This window comes from Rhinolophus sinicus, chromosome 15 (genome assembly GCF_057876585.1).
Source record: "Rhinolophus sinicus isolate RSI-liver-muscle chromosome 15, RSI-T2T, whole genome shotgun sequence".
Taxonomy (NCBI): Eukaryota; Metazoa; Chordata; class Mammalia; order Chiroptera; family Rhinolophidae; genus Rhinolophus; species Rhinolophus sinicus.
Genome location: NC_142515.1, coordinates 31,410,877 through 31,429,534, shown reverse-complemented (window position 1 = coordinate 31,429,534; position 18,658 = coordinate 31,410,877). Strand labels below are relative to the sequence as shown.

At 35.4% G+C, this 18,658-nt stretch overlaps 1 protein-coding gene across 7 annotated transcripts in view; it reads left to right on the top strand.

The window, feature by feature from the left end:
* Positions 1-18,658, top strand: part of KIF20B (kinesin family member 20B) — a 63,776-nt gene that overhangs the window by 42,574 nt on the left and 2,544 nt on the right. For 3 of the 7 annotated variants that reach the window (XM_088791962.1, XM_074339399.2, XM_088791960.1), the window contains 9 exons: positions 1,006-1,131; positions 1,795-1,922; positions 3,403-3,558; positions 9,716-9,892; positions 11,109-11,222; positions 13,101-13,298; positions 14,058-14,126; positions 15,532-15,633; positions 16,050-16,200. In XM_088791962.1, coding sequence (XP_088648088.1) covers positions 1,006-1,131; positions 1,795-1,922; positions 3,403-3,558; positions 9,716-9,892; positions 11,109-11,222; positions 13,101-13,298; positions 14,058-14,126; positions 15,532-15,633; positions 16,050-16,200 — 1,221 coding nt within the window. The remainder of the gene's footprint in view (positions 1-1,005; positions 1,132-1,794; positions 1,923-3,402; positions 3,559-9,715; positions 9,893-11,108; positions 11,223-13,100; positions 13,299-14,057; positions 14,127-15,531; positions 15,634-16,049; positions 16,201-18,658) is intronic. The other 4 variants (XM_088791964.1, XM_074339400.2, XM_088791961.1 and 1 more) reach the window with 2 other exon arrangements.

The window sequence follows — 18,658 nt, the reverse complement described above, 5'->3', positions numbered from 1 at the left end:
ATAATTATTTTTAACCTTTTAAACCTCAATTACTTCTGCACCAACCTAATATGGTAATACCAAGACTCCTTTAATTGTAGGAGGAATTCTGTTTTATTAGCACACCTGGCAGCTTACAGCAATGGAGCAATATACTGAAAATTACTCGTAATTTTTTCTTACTGTTTTATTTATTTCAAACTTGCTTTATGTGCACTTTGAGGGAGCCATCTTCTGATATTTTGTCATTTTTTATGTCACTTTTAGTGACCTGAGGTTGAGTTATATGCATTTATAGGTTTATCACCGCTGACATCAGTAATAGTTTTGGTAAGAGGTATCTGAAATGAACTCTGTACTATGTGGGCATCACTGGAGGCAACAACGTAATCTTTCCTCTATAAGTCTTTCTAGCAGACAAGATTAAAGTAAAATTGTTTATAAGTCATTACTGTCATTTTTCAAGGGCTGGGAACAATTTTGGGAAGGCTAGTTGTGCAGTCATTTCTTGAAGAAAGAGCTGGTTTAAAAAACACTAGAAATAAATGTTTGGTTTGAAAATTTTTTTCCATAAAAAATAATTAGTTGAGATTTAAAAACATAAGTCATATTGGGATTGAACCTTTATTGTTTTTAGGAGGTAAAAATTTGGTTTGAGAATATTAACACTAAAAATAAATGCTTTGCTAAATAATATTTTTTCCCTAAATCTCAAGATTTGTGCTTATTAATAAGTATTAATAGTTTAATATTATAAAATTTTGTTAATTTTGCCTGAAATGATTTCATTCATTCTTCAAATCATCCAAGCATCCATCTGTACATCAGCTATTTATTTGGTGTTTCATGCACGTCAGTGCCCTTCTAGCATTGAGGATATAGCAGTGAGCAAGACAAACTTTCTGTCTATATGGAACTCCTATTCTAGTTAATAAAAGTGTACTTTAATTTTAGAAGAACTCAAGAAAAATTGGATATCTGATGTAGATGTTAGTAATATCTAAAATGTCCACCCCACATTTTTAGATCTAAATGTTAAAGATAAAATAATTAAAGACATGCGAATGACACTGGAAGAACAAGAACAAACTCAGATAGAACAAGATCAAGTGCTCGAAGCTAAATTGGAGGAAGCTGAAAGACTAGCCACAGGTAAAACAAGATTGCTTAAATATCTCAACACATATGCTTCCATTTTCTTAGTTTCCGATTTTTCTAGATTTCTTTCCTATTAAAGTAGTGTAGTATTTATAATTTATAATGACAAAGTAGTTGTGTTTTGGAAATGTCCTGTCACTTGCCATTTTCTAATGTGATAAAAATTGTTTTATCTATGTAAAATGACATATAGTAAAGAAGGAATAAGGACATGTTCATAATAACTGGATAACTGGCAGTGTTTCCCAGACTTTAAGAATAAACCTTCAACTGAGTTTTAATCTCTGACTAGAAGTTAGTATCACCTTGTATGTTTATCTCAATAAATATTCTGATTCCATTTTTCAGAATACCATCAGTTTTTCTTTTATTTTTGAGAACTACATTGTTTTCTATAAAATTAATACTGAAATGCATTTATTCTGTATACTTTGAACACTATTCCGTGGGTTCCCTAGAGGTCCTTGTAGATCCTTTTCTCTAAGAATTTGGTAAAACTCTTAAAAATGCAGCTCCTAGTGTAGTCTTTGTTTTGTCTTGGTCTGTGTTCTTCTTCTGGGCTCTGTTGATTCTTGTCTGTATCCCGTGCCACATATATCTCTAAATGGTATAACTTTGCCATGTGTTTTTAAAAATAATTTTGTATTTTCGAATCAGAATTGGAAAAATTGAAGGAAAAATGCAAAGATTTGGAAACCAAAAGTAATCAAAGGTCAAGTAAAGAACTTGAGGATAACACAGACATACTTAGTAAAAAGCTCAGTAAGCTTCAAGATGAGTTTCAGGTATGATTTTATGTATGTTTGTATGTCTGTCTGTCTGTATACTCACTATATTTCTTGTGAGAGGAGAATTCAGTAAATATTTTATAATTAATTTAGATATAGGTAAAATAATTCCTAGGAAGTGTTAATATATTACTATTTTTCAGTATACATTGAAATGACATGGGGAGGAAATTCCCAAGGTATAAACTACAATTGCCAATGAAAATACAGTGGTCGAGTCTGCAATTTTGTAATTTATATATTTAATACTTAAATCACCACGTCTTGCGTCTTTGTACCTATTTTTCTACTTCTTAAACATCTTCCTCATGAAATACTGCTGTGGAGAAGATGACTTAGAAAAATTATTTTGATTATTGTAAATTTCTTCAATGTAATTATTAAATTGGAAAAGAATATAGTTGTATATCTGGACACTGGAATATATTTGAAACCATACTATATAGAAGATACTCTGTTTTGTGTTTATATTATTTTTCATGTTCAACTTGAGTATACCATGTATAGAATATAGCATATGGGGAAAATTAGTTTTTAATGGGATGTACCAAATACTACTTAAAATTTTGTACATTAAAAGTTGAATTCATAACTGGATTTGAGATAGAAGAAAAAGATTTTGAAAAGTTAGCTGCATCTAAATTATTTTCTTAAATTCAGGCTGTATGTAATCAGATACTGAACAAACACAAAAAATTAGTTACTTTCTTTTATAACTGTTAATTATATATTCTAGAATTTACCCTTTCTGTAGTGAAAACCCAAAAGCAGCTAGAGCAAAGTAAATACTCCATTAATTATGAAAAAAATACATTAACTATATTGAAAATGTCATATTAAGGATATTGGTATGTTTTGCATTGTCCTCAACTGATACAATTACACATCTTAGATGATAACCTTTGTAGTCCTAGAATGTATTGACATAGTTCATCAAGTACAGTGGTTTTAGAAGTTTTTAAAACAGTGGAATATATCTATGGAAGCCACTTTGAAAATTACTGATTCACTGTAGTCTCTGTCGAGCTGTTCTAATGAATGTTTGTCCTGTTGCACAAGTTATTCTTTATTTGGCATCCTGTGTACCCAGGAATATTTTGTTTTTGGAACCATACAATTAGAAATGACCATCAGAAACCAAGTCTTTTTTTTCTGACATTTAGGAAGACTTGGGTCTCTGTAACTTGCAGAAATTTAATTTGTTTATTTCTTCTTATACTCACTGATGAAGGAAAATCTTAAAAAATGGATTCCATAGCAAAATAAAGTTTATAAAGAAAATACTGTTTAGGAAAGCAAACCAGCCGTGTTCATTTTGTAATCTGAAATAAACTCTGATATTGTCATTGTTTAAAGAAAATCACTTTTAAGTTTTTGAAAAGGTAAAAAGTAATGGAGTATATGAAAATGGTATAAAAATAGATTTATTGACTACTTAAATGTGATAGTTATTTGTACTTCTTATATATGTATATAGGAATCTGAACAGAAATATAAATCTGATAAAAAGAAATGGTTAGATGAAAAAATGATGCTGATCACCCAAGCAAAAGAAGCTGAGAATCTACGAAACAAAGAGATGAAAAAATATGCTGAAGACAGAGAGCGTTGTTTAAAGCAACAAACTGAAGTGGTTGGTATCAATTATATTTTCTCTTTGATGTTTGCTTTGTTAAATTTATTCCTGGGATTCTTATCAATCTCTAATATGGTTGACTGCTTTTCTTTTCTGTTTGTATTGTGAACGTAAAGGGGACAAGCTCATGGGGCCACATGGCAGCCCTGACAAGCTCAGTGACCAAAAGAACCACACAGGATGGTCTGAACACAGATTCCTAACTGGGCAGGTCATGGCGGGTAGTCACTTCTCAGGCCTAACAGCTTCCTTAGCTAAGGTCTTCACCCTAAGTGAACCCTGTTCATTGCTCTTATGCATCTAGGATAACATACCTTTGAAATGTTAGTAATTTTCTTTCCTAGACCCCTCTAAGGCACAATTGCAGGCACCAGAGCATAAGACCACAGAAGCCTTCATTGTTATCTTGTTCCCCGCATACCACCTCAGTGTGCTGTAAATGTTAACTATTAACTATCCTGTACCTACCAGTGTAAAAGAAGTATGTGTTTCTCATGCTTTTTGTCCAATCCTAGAGATTTCCCCTTTGCTTCCTCCCTCTCCCTTAATCTACCACCAATGGATTTCATGTACCTGTGTTTTCTTCTTGATTCTAATGCATAAAAAGGAACTGCAGAACTGCCTTTCTCATTTTCTTAATCCTTTGAGATCTTGCTTCCAGACATGTCCTCAAAAATTCAGCTCAAACAAACTCTTATAAAACTTCTCTATAGGTTTAGACATTCTTTCGTTGACAATAAGAAGACTCTTCTGTCCCAATATATCTTGAAGTTCACTTAATGTTCTTATTTTAACTTTTTTCATTGTATTAAGCAAGTTGGGAAGATACCTAATTGCATTTCTGTCTAGATACAGAACTTAAAAGTCTCTTCCTTTTGGTTCCCACAGGTTTATCCCTACTGTATTGTAAAACTTTTTTTGCATTTTGAATTGTAGATTCTACTAACGTGGTGTGTATATTTTACTTCATATGCTAGTTTTATCAGGACTTTTTTCTTTTAAAGTCAACTAAATGGTTTCTAGAAGACTATAGGTAGAAATAACCTTCAGTTTTACATCAACTAGCTTTGTGTCCTACCGCAATTCTATCATAGCTTGTTTTATTTCTTCCTGTTTTAACTGACAACTTAGTCTGATACCCAGTGTTGCCAAACAGAAAAAAGAAGTTAAAAGGCATCATTGATCCTAGGAAAACTATTGAGCAGCACATTAACATTATCTTTAAATGAAAAACTGGTTCTCTGTTTACAATAATACCATGTTTCCCCAAAAATAAGACCTAACCGGACCATCAGCTCTAATGTGTCTTTTGGAGCAAAAATTAATATAAGACCCGGTCTTATATAAGACCCGGTATTATATTATATCTATATTATATTATATTATATTATATTATATTATATTATATTATATTATATTATATTATATTTTACATTATATTGTATCCGGTCTTATATAAGACCAGGTCTTATAGTAAAATAAGAATGGGTCTTATATTAATTTTTGCTCTGAAAGACTCACTAGAGCTGATGGTCCGGCTAGGTCTTATTTTTGGGGAAACACGGTAGTAACTTGGCAGTATCACATTGTCGTCTGTTGGTATTGCCTTTGTTTCTGAAAGAATTTTACTGATAACAACCAAACTTGATATTGAAAACAGAAATGCTAATTTTCAGTAAGTTCAGGATAATTTTCCCACTGACTTTTAAAAACATTTAACCTTTTTATTTTGAAATAATTGTATTTACAGAAAAGTTACAAAACTAATACAGAGTTCTTGCATACTCATCACCCAACTTCTGATGCTAGCCTAGCATCTTACATAACAGTAGCACAGTGATCAAAACCAACAGATAAATATTATAATACAGTTAGCTAAATTATGCACCACATTAGAATTTCACCCATTTTCCCACTAATGTTTTTTTCTGTGTCTAGGATCTAATCCAGGATCCTACACATTTATTTGTCATATTTCCTTAGTATCTTGACTCTTTTTTTGTCATATGCCAAATCATATGAGATTAATATTTGTCATTACTCTAGCTCCAAGATGGCAGTATGTTTCATTACATGTGCCAACTACACTTGACTGGAGGTGTACCTTCAGGAAGTTTTGGGTTGAGTGGAATTCTGACGCTGCATCAATCCTAACAGGAGAGGTTCTTGTTGGGTTCTCTGTGCCTGTCCCACAGCCCAACAAACTGCTCTGGGCAATAGTAAGATGAAAGAAGTCAAACCAGAAGTGTTGGCTGTCAGTCACTCCAATTTCAATCCAGGAATAGGGTCACTTTTCTTTTCCTAGTCAGTGGTCCCTGTGGCAGCAATGTCAGCAAATAAAGTTGCTTTGAGTTTTTAATCCTAGAGATAGCTAGCTTTCTCCTTTCCCCCATATATTTCTTTACAATCATACCTGCGATATCTGTGCCTGCCGTATTTAAGAAATAAGTTGTCGATTTTTAAGCTTTTAAAATTGTAATATATAACAGTAGGTTAACAAAACAAACATAGTTCAGTGAAGTATTGTAAAGCCAACACCCACTTACCTATCACCCAGTTCAAGAAATAGAACATTACCGGCACTACTTCTTTCCCACTGGTAATAACTGTCTTTTTAATGTGTTAGCTTAATGCTTTAGTTTTGACCATTTTTGAATTTTGTATAAAAATGGAAATATACACAATGCATTTGTTTGTACCGATCTTTTCGCACTCAGTTATTTTTGTGAAAATCAAGTTGTTGCATGTAGCTGGAGTTAGTCCATTTCCATTGCCGACTATTTCAGCGTATTACAGTACCACAGTCTATTCATTTTAATGTTGAAGATATGTGGATTAGTTCCTATTTGGGGCTGCTCAGTAAATTCTATACACGTTGTACACATTTCTCTTAGTGCACATGTGCATGTATTTCTGTGGCATATTTAGCTAAGAATAGAACTGCTAGATATAGGATGTATGTATGTGGAACTCTAGTAGAATGCCACACTGACTTTAAAAGTAGTTGTACCAATGTATGCTCCAACTAGTGTTGTAGTTGTTATATATTCCCACCAATATATGGTGTTGTCAGTCATTTTTTATGGCTTTGATATGCTTTTCCCTAATTACTGATGAGGTTGGAGATAGTCTCATGTGTTCATTGGCTCTGCTTAAAAACGACCCTTTGCCCATTTTCTCGTGGATTGTCTAGCTTTTTCTTGTTGGTGTAGGAGTTGCTTATAAAACTTTCTGGATAGGATCCCTTTGTCCTTAATGTGTTGCAAGTACCTTCTTTCAATCTCTGGGTTACTTTTTTACTCTTATTACCTTTATGAAGAATATAATAAGTTCTTGGACTTATTTTGGTTTGTTTTCCCAATCTTTTCCTTAATGAACCCCAAGGACACGAAGATGTTTTCTTATTTCCTGTTCAGGGTTTTAGCTTTCATATTTAGAGCCTAGAAACGCTTTTTGTGTTGGAGTGAGATGGAGTGAAGGGGAGCAGAGGTTGCTATCCCAAAATATGCCTCTTTGGGATATTGATTATTTTAGGCTTGTCAATTTTAAGAAACATCGGACCTGAAAGAAGCTCTGAAACCAAGTAGAAGTTACCCTTTGTAAAAGCACATTTACATTTATGAGGGATATTTCCCTTTGTAAGGTGCTTTCCTCACTGTACTTGGCCTGCTATCTCTATGGATGGAAAGAAAAGGCAGGACTTAAATCTGCATAATAATCTTAACACTGTTCACTGTGTTTTTCCTGGTAAGCTCCCTGAACTGACTTTCCACCCCAACAGCTTTTGTCTTTAGCTGAAAGGAGGTACTTAAGGTGATGGCTTCCACCATTTTGGCAAGTTAGTATTCCTGGGCCTCTCTCACATATGCAGGAGGTAATGCGTGTTAGTAAATTTTAATTGATTTTTCTCTCCTGCTTATCTGTCTTGCATTAATTTAATTATTAGTCTAGTCAAAAGAACTTGAATGGTAGAGGGTACATTTTACCTCCCTGACATGGGTGAAGGCTAGGTTTTTTTGTTTGTTTGTTTTGTTTTTAATGTGGCTTACCAATTTTCTTGGTAGTATTTATTGCAAATCTTTGTTCCCACTACTCTGCAACTTTTGTCATAAATCGGTTGTCCAAGGATTAATTTTTATATATGGTTTGAGATTAGGGTTGGGGGTTATTTTCTTTCATTTGGCTTTTCATTTGTTCCAGCACCCTTTGTTGAAAATGCTGTCCTTTCTTCCATTGAATTTCTTAGATATTATAGTAGAATGTCAGTTGACCATACATTTGGACCCTTTCATCTATTCCGCTGATCTATATCCTTGTACCAATATCACACTGTCTTGATTATTATAGTAGGCTTAAAATGACAGGGTGAGGTTGCTCCTAGTTTGTTTTTCATTTTCAAAATAATTTTGACCGTCCCAGATCATTTACATATAACTTTTAGAGCCAGCTTTTTCATTTCTACACACACACACACACACACACACACCTGCCCAGATGTTGATTAAAATTTCCTTGACTATGACAAAAAAAAAGTTCTGAAATGTTCTAAATTAAAATTACAGCTGCCGGAGAGTGAAAGAGACAGAACAGTTATAGCCTGTTAATAATAGCTGTGGGCCAGCTCTGACAGAAGACTGCTCACATTCCTGTATATCTGTTGGAATTAATTTCCAGGTGCCTCTTTTCACAGTTATCCAAAAGAGAATAGCCAGATGGCCCTAGCACTCCACCAGCCTCTGCCATCCTGACCCCAGGAGACTCTGCTTATTTACACATGAACTTTCCAATCTGCTTCCCATAGCTAATCTACAGGAGCCAACAGTGCTTCCTTGCTGACTCTGTGCTTGTCCCAGAGCGGGGCCCACTTCAGTTTTTCCTACCTCCTTTGTCTATAGGTAATATAGTCCTTTCAGAACGGCCTAGCCACCTCCCACCCCCACCTTGACGTATAAAAACACTCAACTCTAGGACTGCAGACAGGCTGTCTTTTCACCAAGCCGTGCTGCTGCTGGTTCAGACTTCATGCCCCGTGACCAGTCTTTCTTAGCTAGCTATGGCCTATTAAACCCTTTCTTTTAAAAAAGACTTAGAGCTGTGGAAGTTAAAAAGTTTTAACAACTCTAAAGATCTATTTGGGGAGAATTGACATCTTAACAATATTGAGTCTTTTGATCCTTGAACAGATTATCTTCATTTATTTGTGTGTTTTAAAAAATTTCTTTCAGCAGTGTTTTATAGTTTTTCATGTGTAGGTCTTACACATATTTTAATTCAGCGCTATTTAATGGTGCAATGCAGGGACTCAGCTCCTGCTCCCCGCACAAGAAGGCAGGATATGGTGAGGCCAAAAAGGAGCACCAATGGAGCCATGGATAGGGGAATCATATCACTATATTCTTGTTGGCTGCTGGTCGAGACATAAAAGCAAACATCCTCCAGTACCCCAACGCGGGGTCTTCCTGTACCCCTGTCTCGCTGTCGACTTGGTGAGACACAGGAAGTAGGATCTACACGATCCGCAGTCCACAATCTGCTCGCTAACTGCACCTCCTATCCGCAATCCACTGCCCACTTCTCTGCCAACCAACCAACCCCACTTGGTAGCTGCAATCCGCAGTCCACTTCTCTGCCAACCAACAACCCCCTAGCATAGCCTCAGCAGTTATATGAGTGGCTAATGACTAACAGGTAACAGCTGATGACCATCTAATAAACGAGCCAGCACCTTTCCACATGAGGCTGAGAGCCTGGAAACTGCTCTCTGGGACTCTGTCCCCACACGATTTGTTAACCCATTGAAAAGGGTATTTTTTATTTTCATTTCTCTGTTGTTCCTATTATTTTTGTCATTTGTTTCACTATAATTTTACCCTCTTGTTTCCCAAGTATTGGGGGAAATGCTGGTATTTAAGGGCTATAATTTTTTATTGAAAGAAGTAATCAACAAGCTGATGTTTGGAATGAGGTGGGCATGTGGACATTAAATATATACAAAGGCACGTATTTTGTTTTACAAGTACAGTAAACATCTAGACTTGACTATGTAATCTACTTTGAATCTTGTTCACAGTTGTATTGTTATTGATAATAAAAATTTCAAATAATTCTTAGATGCATGTTTCAAGATTTATTTTATCATGTTCTCTATTATTAGGAAATACTTACAGCACAGCTGGCAGAGAAAGATAGTAACCTTCAAAAGTGGCGAGAAGAACGGGATCAGCTGGTTGCAGCTTTAGAAATACAGCTGAAAGCACTGATCTCCAGTAACTTACAGAAAGATAATGAAATTGAACAGTTAAAAAAGATCACTTCAGAGGCTTCTAAAACAGTCAGTAGAATCTTGTTCTTTCTATGCCTTTTTAAAAATTGAACATGGAAAATTTTCAAAATTATTTGATTAACTTTTAAAGGCTAAAAAAAAAGTTTCAGTAGATTAGAGGGGAATCAATTAAAAAATGTATTTGGATATTTTTCATGGATTTTGAGTTCTCAGAGTTTATCTTATGATCGGTTCAGAGATAATAATGTCTTCCTAATAGAGTTTTGAAAATTAATTGCGAGCATTTGTAAAGCAGCACAGTTTTTACCACAGTGAAAGTCAATACATGCTATTATCAACCCATTATGGATTCAGTAGAATCTTATTTGGTGATAATGGATAGGTGACATACTAGATATATTTGACTTTTGATGAGAAGGCCCACGTTGGAGTTTATCAAGTCTAAAAACGTAATCTGATATTTCTTTATAGATCCCTTATGTAGGGTTTAGAAATAGAACATACCCTATGTCTGACAAAGTGGGATGAATAATGTGCAGCAGGAAAAGGTTTAGTTATCAATATGGTCTTTTCTACTCTAATGCTCTGCTTGCATTTCCAAGACTCCTCTAGTTTTTCAAAATTGTGGTACCAAAATTCAAATTCCAACTCAATACAGACATCGCTGGTTCTCTTTCGTCATCTGGGAAATAGGAATAATGATTTTTTGTTGTTGTTTTCAGTTTTTTACTGGGGAATATTGGGGAACAGTGTGTTTCTCCAGGGCCCATCAGCTCCAAGTCGTTGTCCTTCAATCTAGTTGTGGAGGACACAGCTCAGCTCCAAGTCCAGTCACTGTTTTCAATCTTAGTTGCAGGGAGCATAGCCCACAATCCTGTGGGGGAATTGAACCGGCAACATTGTTGTTGAGAGCTCGCACTCTAACCAACTGAGTCATCCATTAGCTCCAGGAATAATGATTTTTGGCATATCTAACTCTGAGTTACAACGAAAGAAAATGAGAGAATATATGTAAAACACCTTGGCAGTTGAAAGTAATCTTTCAAATTCTCTTTATATCAGTCTCAGAAGAGGCTAGAAATTTGCCCAGTCTTTCCTGAGTCTGAGGATGAAAGAGAGGAGCAAAGAGAGTTACATGGTCATTGAAGAAGTCTTTGATTACTTCCCCTATTCACCCAAATCTTGATTTTATATTCTTTTTGTGAAGTATTTTAATTTAGTTTCTGTTACAGTGACTTACTACTTTAATATTTCCTTACTTTAGGAAAAAGAAACCATGGAGAATATCAGACCCAGACTTACGAGTTCCACAGATCCTGGCGGAGTTGAAACTGAACCTCAAACAACAAGTTTTGAAATTTCCAGGAATGAAGTAGAGGTGGGCATTTGGTGACACAGTCCACTTCTTTACCCTCTTTATTAGTGACCATTAGTTACCAGATAACACACGCAAATATAATTTAATCAATTGTAGGTACCTTGCTGTACAATTAGTTATATGTGCTCTTGGCTATGGGAAAGAAAACTAGAGGCTTTCGGGGAGAGATGAAATTATTTTGGGAGATTAGTTCTCCGAATATTCATCTCCTCTCAAAATGATACTGATCTCAAATTACAGATCTGTTAATATAAATGGACTTGTTGGTCAGAAATCGGAAATCCCACAAAAGATAAAATACAGATGATTATTTACCCTCATAAGAGGTCCCTTTAATTAGCATTCTGTGAAATAGTATTTTTTTGAAATCATACCCATTTAATAGCTCACCGTATCTCAATAACTCACAATGAATTTCCTTAATTTATAGTGGGCATCGGGTTCTCAATATAGAGATTCTCAGGTTACTTATGAAGTAGATAAAAATTCTATGTCACTTAAAGTTTTGAAGATAAAATTACTTAAAAAAAATTTAACACATTTATTGGAATCCATGTCGGGAATCTTGCTAAATACTAAGAATACAAACATAAATAACACATGATCGCCATCCTCAAGAAGTAAAGAATCTATTTAGTAAGACAGATACGTAAATGACAGCCTTGTTTGACCTTACTTTATGGGCTAAGTGGTAGGAAGAAAGTGCTAAGAAGAAACACTGACTGAGGAATACCATGAGTTTTGCCTGAGTGGTTGTGGATGTGGATTAGAGAAAATAACATCATCGTGGATCTTGAAGGTGAATAGAATTTTACCAAGCAGAGAACAGGAAGAGGACATTTTAATCGGGAAATAACATGTGCCATTCCTTTTCTCTTGGCCTTTGATAGTTTTTGGTAGTTTCTAATAATTAGCATTGACCTTAGGGACAAATATAAACCATATCATTTATAGAAAAGATTGAAGTTGATCTGTAAACAAGATTAATTCTTGATTGCCTAGGCAATCACATGTGGAACATTTCTTTCTCTATAAATTTATATATGCTGTCCTAAAACGTCATGATTCAAATTTCCTATTAAGAATTCCAGCAGTTATTGTATATTCCACAGTTTTAGAGAATGGTGTTTTTAGGCTATTTTGTACATATATTTTTGCCTTCATGAAATCATTATGCTCCACTGGACTGAAAGTCCAAAATGATTCATTCACATAGCTGATAGTTGATTCTGGGAGCTCAGCTGGACCTATATGTGGCTTCTCTTTGTGGCTTGGGCTTCTCACAGCACAGCTAGTTTCTGAGTTGGGGCATATTGAGAGAGAGTGTCCTGTAAGTTAGTGTTCCAAGAGTACAGGGTTGAAGTTACAAGGCTTCTTATGGTTGAGCCTCAGAAGAACCATGAGGGTACTTCCAGCATATCCTGTTGGTCATGGAAGTTGTTGAGACCCCCACCAGATTCAAGGAAGGTGAATGAAACTCCATCTCTCAGTGGGAAGAGTAGCAGAGAATTTGTGGTAAACTTTACTATAAACTGGGTGCTTACTAAAAATTCTAGACTCTTTCCTGGGAGAGTTCTGACTTAGTGGGTTTGAAGTAGGGTCCAAGAATCTTTTAAACAAATTCTCTAGATAAGTATTATGATCATACAAGTTTGGGAAGTACTAAGTTTCCCTCAATTTTAACATACCATGTATCAACCTAGAGAGGGTAGATGGTAACTCAGTCTGTCTGTTCTTGTCTAACAAATTTGACCCAAGCACACTTTTTATCTTTTCCAATTCAATGTCTTTAAGAGGTATTTAAGAGAGTAAATTCTTTGCGATTTATAAATTCATATATGCAAATAAGATTTGTTTTCCTTTTTAATTCTGTTGTAGAATGAATCTGTAGTCCTTGACTCTTGTGAAGTGTCAACAGAAAATAATCAGACTACTCGATTTCCAAAACCTGAGTTAGAGATTCAATTTACACCTTTACGGCCAAACAAAATGGCAGTGAAACACCCTGGGTGTACCTTACCTGTGATGGTTAAGATTTCCAAGGCTCGGAAGAGGAAGAGTAATGAAATGGAAGAGGTAAATACTTAACTGATGAATGAATTTAACAAGCAAACAGAGTTTATTATTAAGCTAAGTTATAATATATAGTTAAACTTTGTTATACTGCCCAAATCATAATTTATGGCATATTCTATACTCTTTAAGAATATCACTGTAGTTTAATAGTTCTCAAACAAAAAGCTTATGGATATTAAAATATATAGCTTATCCCTTATTTCAGTGAAGTTGTGATAGGTCAAATGATGGGGAGTTTTATTGGAAAGCTTTTTTAATATACTAGTCCTGTTCAAACTTAGTCACTTTCCCTCCAGTGAAAAAGAAAAATGGTTGATAAAGAAATTAGAGAAATTGAAATGGCTAACTTGCTTGAGTATAGTCTTTGTTAATTAACTAAAATCTTAGGTCTCTATGGTCATAACTCTATGGTCTCTTAGAAGAGAAGTTCTTTTTCTAATAGCCAGTATATTAAAATTTGAACCTCTGTTTAGTGGTAAGCTAAAAACTATTTACTTTTTACTTCAGCTTTCTGATTGTTGGTTTATGAAACCTTCTACCATATCACATAAGCTTTCTGATCCTCAGTTTCCTCCTTTTGGAAATAAAGATTAGATATAATATGTTTAAAACACTTAGTTTTTGCTCCACATGGTAGATACATAATAAATGGTAATAATTTATTTTGAAAATAACTTGTTTTCAGTTTAAAACTAAGTATAAGCTCTCCAGCACAATGATCTTATCGCCAACATTTTTCTTTTTTTTACTCCTTTAAAGAGTAGTATATTTTCAAGCTGGTGGAAGAGCAGAAATAGTATTAACCATACTCCTGAGGCTCTCTGTCAGGTAATAAATTTGCTGAATGAATATTATTTAGTGTATTTCCTGCTACACCCAGAACACCTGTAGAGATTGTTTTGTAGAGCCTTCGTTAATTTTATTCTATAGTTACTTTATATTTAATACATTTTAAAACACGATTTTTTTTTATCATCTATGTTGACTTTTCCTTGATTTATTTTTTCAAGGGAAAAGGAAAATTTGTTGTGTACTCAGAGGGTTAAAATACAGTATTTTATTCATCTTACTATTGATACATATTCCCCATGTATATGTCAGAATAGATACACAGATTGTATCATGTAAAACTTAAAAAGTTTTAACTGATTTTGCCAGCTCTTCACTGCTGTAATAAACTGAGGGTTGTAAGGTCTTCATGAAAACCATATATCCCATACAGTGCTGTATTATACTCCAGTGGAGACTCCAAACAGCTCTTTATTGAACGCTCCAAGTGTGATGGAGTTATAGTCTTTCTGTGTTTGCTTCCCACAATTGCCATCTCTCTATCCCCGTAAAGAAGTCTGCTTCTTATGACCTTATGGCTTCTACTTTGTAACTCGAATTCTGAGGTTTAGGCATGATCTTCACTCTGCTTCTCTTCTTGCCTTTTCTTTCTTTTTAGTTTATGATCTTTGATACAGCTAGGATTTATACCAGTTCAGTTCAGTTAATATCCTACAAAAGGCTTTTCTTAAGATGTCATTATGCCTATTTAGTAAGGAAGATGGAGTATGTATCTTAATTTTCACATTTTACCAGTGCTTATACTGAAGATTTTTATTTGTTTTTGTTTTTGATGCTGCCAGATTTCAGTTAGAGGTAGATGCTTAGATATAGATGCTTTGCAGGATTTGGGAGTTGGGGAAAGGGCAGGTGTATTGCTGTGCTGTATTTTAAAGATGGGATTCAGATAAAAGATGTTATTCTTTTTCATGTATTTCTCATATAATTTCATTATATTTGGTGTGTGTGAAAAACTCATACCTTCAATTATTTCGCAGTATATATGTGTATTAAATCATTACAATTGTACACCTTAAACTTACATATATTATGTAACAATAGTATCTCAGTAAAGTTGGGGGAAAAATTCATGGTTTCAGTCAGGGTTTCTGAACTTCAACACAATTGACATTTTGTATTGAATTTCTCTTTCTGTTGGAAGGCTATCCTGGGCATCATAGGTGTGTTAGCAGTATTCTGGCTTCTACCCTCTAGTTGCCAATAAAACCCACCTTCCCCCAGCAATGACATCCAAAAATATCTCCAGACAGTGCCAGTGTCCCCTGGGGTCAAAATTGAGAACCATTTTCTTCTCTTTCCTTTTTATTTATGTTTTATTTTTTTGAGTCTAGAGAAAGAAAACGTTGTCAGGAAATTAACCAGTGCTGAAATATATTATTTTTAGGACTTGGTGAAATGTGAAAATAAGAAGAATGCTACACCCAGAACTAATTTGCAGTCCCCTGTTTCGGAGCATAGCAATTCTTCTGGCAAAAAGCAACAAAAGGTTTGTCTTTTAATTTGTCCAACTTTGACCATTTTTATAACTTACATTTATAGAGTAGAAGATAAAAATAAAGATGCCAAATTTGATTAGTAATTATCCAGAAATCCACTTTTGTCCAATTATAACTCATTTATCTTCCATTTCCTATTCATGGAATTCAGCTTAGAGTATAAGCTTTAGCTTTGGGCCAGTAGCAAGCACTTCTTGACATGTTCACTTCTGACTTAGCACTCGGCCTGTCAGCGCTCACTTTGCCATCCTCTGGCCCTTTCATCCCTCTCCTCATGTACTTGATCCCAAGTTCCCTGCCTGTAAATTCATAACCTATGTCTGGCCTCTTTAATTCAACTGTGCTGTAACTATTTCCTTCTAACATTCCCCGTCAACAATAACAAAAAAAATTGTTTGTTTATTAGGTTTCCATACGTCCATCATCTCAGAAAACATATTCTTTACGGAGTCAGGCATCTGCAATTAATATAAACTTGGCCACTAAGAAAAAAGAAGGAACACTACAGAAATTTGGAGACTTCTTACAACATTCTCCAATAATTCTTCAATCAAAAGGTTTGCAGAAAATTAATTCAGTGACCTTTTATGTTAGGTATAGGGTGTTTTCTGATTGGTAGAAACTCAGTAACAGTGATTATTATATTTCAAATAGACATTGTCTTGTGGTAGGTGGTGGGAGGAAACATGAAAGGATGATATAAGCCTGGGTGTTCACTGTGTAGTGGAGAAAGACCTGTATTTAAATAATTGATCCAGAGCAGGCTGCTTAATGTAGTTAGAGAGATACAAGCGAAGTGCTATGGTGATATTGGTGGGAAGCGAGCTGTTCTGATAAGGGGGCTATGGAAAGACTTTATAGAAGAGATGGGATTTAACGTGGGTATTGAAATGTTGGCAGGATTACACCTTCTGAGGTAAGCACTGTTAGTATTGTGGTATATAGTCTGCTAGTGTTTTTATCCTATGCATAGATAAACATTACCTATTTATATATATATAAAAACATATGCTTCTATCAATATCTGTTGAGTTTAGTTGCTTAACACTGTTTTCTTCATAATATAATATAGCCATGTTAACACCAATGTATTAATACCTGTATGCTCATATATACACTCCATTTACATATGTATACATAAACAAAAACATACATATATATGTATGTACACACATATAGGAACACACACATCTGCCATAGGGAACAGTTTTAGCACAGGTAGGATACCAGGAAAGTATAGGGAATGTCCAGGCAATTCTAGGTAGCAATATGCAACCAGCATGTAGAAGGTAGAGAGATTATTGGAGGGAGGGGGCAGGTGGAGGAGTAGTTTCATGAGATTACTTGAGTGGTATCAATAGAATAAATTGGAGACTAGAAGCGAGAAGATTAGGGAGGGAACTGGACTGAAAGCAGGGGACAGTTGAATTGTCAGATAGGGTGTATAAAAGTGCTTTCTGTAAAAATTTACCATAGAGGTTCCCAAACTTTCTTGGTTCACAGTGCCCGTAATAACTCAGTAATTTTTTTCAGTGCGCTCCTGCACCCAAAGAAACACCTCATTGTTCCATCCACTAGTACTTAAGGCCAAACTACCACTGAAAATTCAGCTTCTGAAAATCCTGGTTGCAAAGATTGGTCATCATCAAAAGGAATAGAACACATATTATTTTGAAGCTGAACTACCTTGAGCTGTTATTACTGTAGTATCCAGAGCAGGCTGCCTAATGTAATTGTTGAGATACATGGTAGACCTGTGCTCCTGTGAGTTTGCTGCAGCACGTCTCAGGGCACAGTTTGGGAACTTCAGACTTACCAGACCCATTTGTATATATTTTTTGAAAAAGATACACATCTTTTTAAGGTATAGTTTACATAAGCATAGAAATAATCTGGAGGGACAAAGAACAAACTGTTAAATGTCTAAATTTGGAGAGGCAGGACTTGTTATTTTAGATACATGTGTATTTTATTAAATTATACTAACACATGTTAAAAGGAAATGTGTTTTCAAGGACAGGGAGGTATCCATATGCTAATGGACTCCCTTACTTGGTTGACTCAGCTTCTTTACAGCTCTCCTACCTGTACACCTGGCATGGTGTTTTTCAAAACTTATTTCTAGGAATATAAGATATCCCTATGTTTGGATTATAACTACAGTGCATGTCTGTTGTTGGTTACTTGGAAATATAGGGAAAAAAGAAGAAAATTGAGATTAGCTCTTAAAACCTGTTGCTCTGACAACCAGTTAACTCATTTCTTGTTATCACTGGTCTTCCTTTTGCCTGTCTTCTATCCGTTCAATACATGGCAGACAGTGATCTCTCAGACTGCAAGTTGAATTATTTAATTTTTTGTTTTCTTATCTTTTTCACTAGAATGTAAGCTCCAAAAGTGCAAAATGTCTGCTAGTTCACATCCTCAGCTCTTAGAATGTAGCTGGCACAGAGTAGTGAGGAGTTTGGTGGCTTCAGGCCAAAATTCGGTGTATGATTTTTTTCAGGCTGACCCTGGGCAGCTTTACCTGTTAGGCCTCATGGGGGGAAGCTGCCCTCCCCACAGCAAACTTGGTACACAGCCAATGCATTGCAATGTCTGAAGTCAGTTACACTCAAGGACGCAGGCCCCTGGCCAGCCATGCTCTTACGCGTAACATACCTGCATTCCCAGCCTAGGTAACTTCATTTGCAGCCTCTTTACTGAGGGACTTCCTCAGGTGCCTCTGCCCAAAACCGAATGACAGCAAAGTGGAGGGAACCTTGCAGACCCCTTTCTCCACTCTGACTCTGCTTTTCCACTCCCAGCCCTACCCCCAGCCTCCAGCCCCAGGGTCTATAAACCTGCAAATGCATGGGTTTCCTTGGCAATGAGATGACCCTCACTTCTGTGCTGATCCTCCTGACCTAGACCACACAGCATTCCATGGGGAGATGCTGTGTTTCCCTGAAAATAAGACCCGGTCTTAGAGTAAGGTTTGCTCCAAAAGACGCATTAGGGCTTATGTTCAAGGGA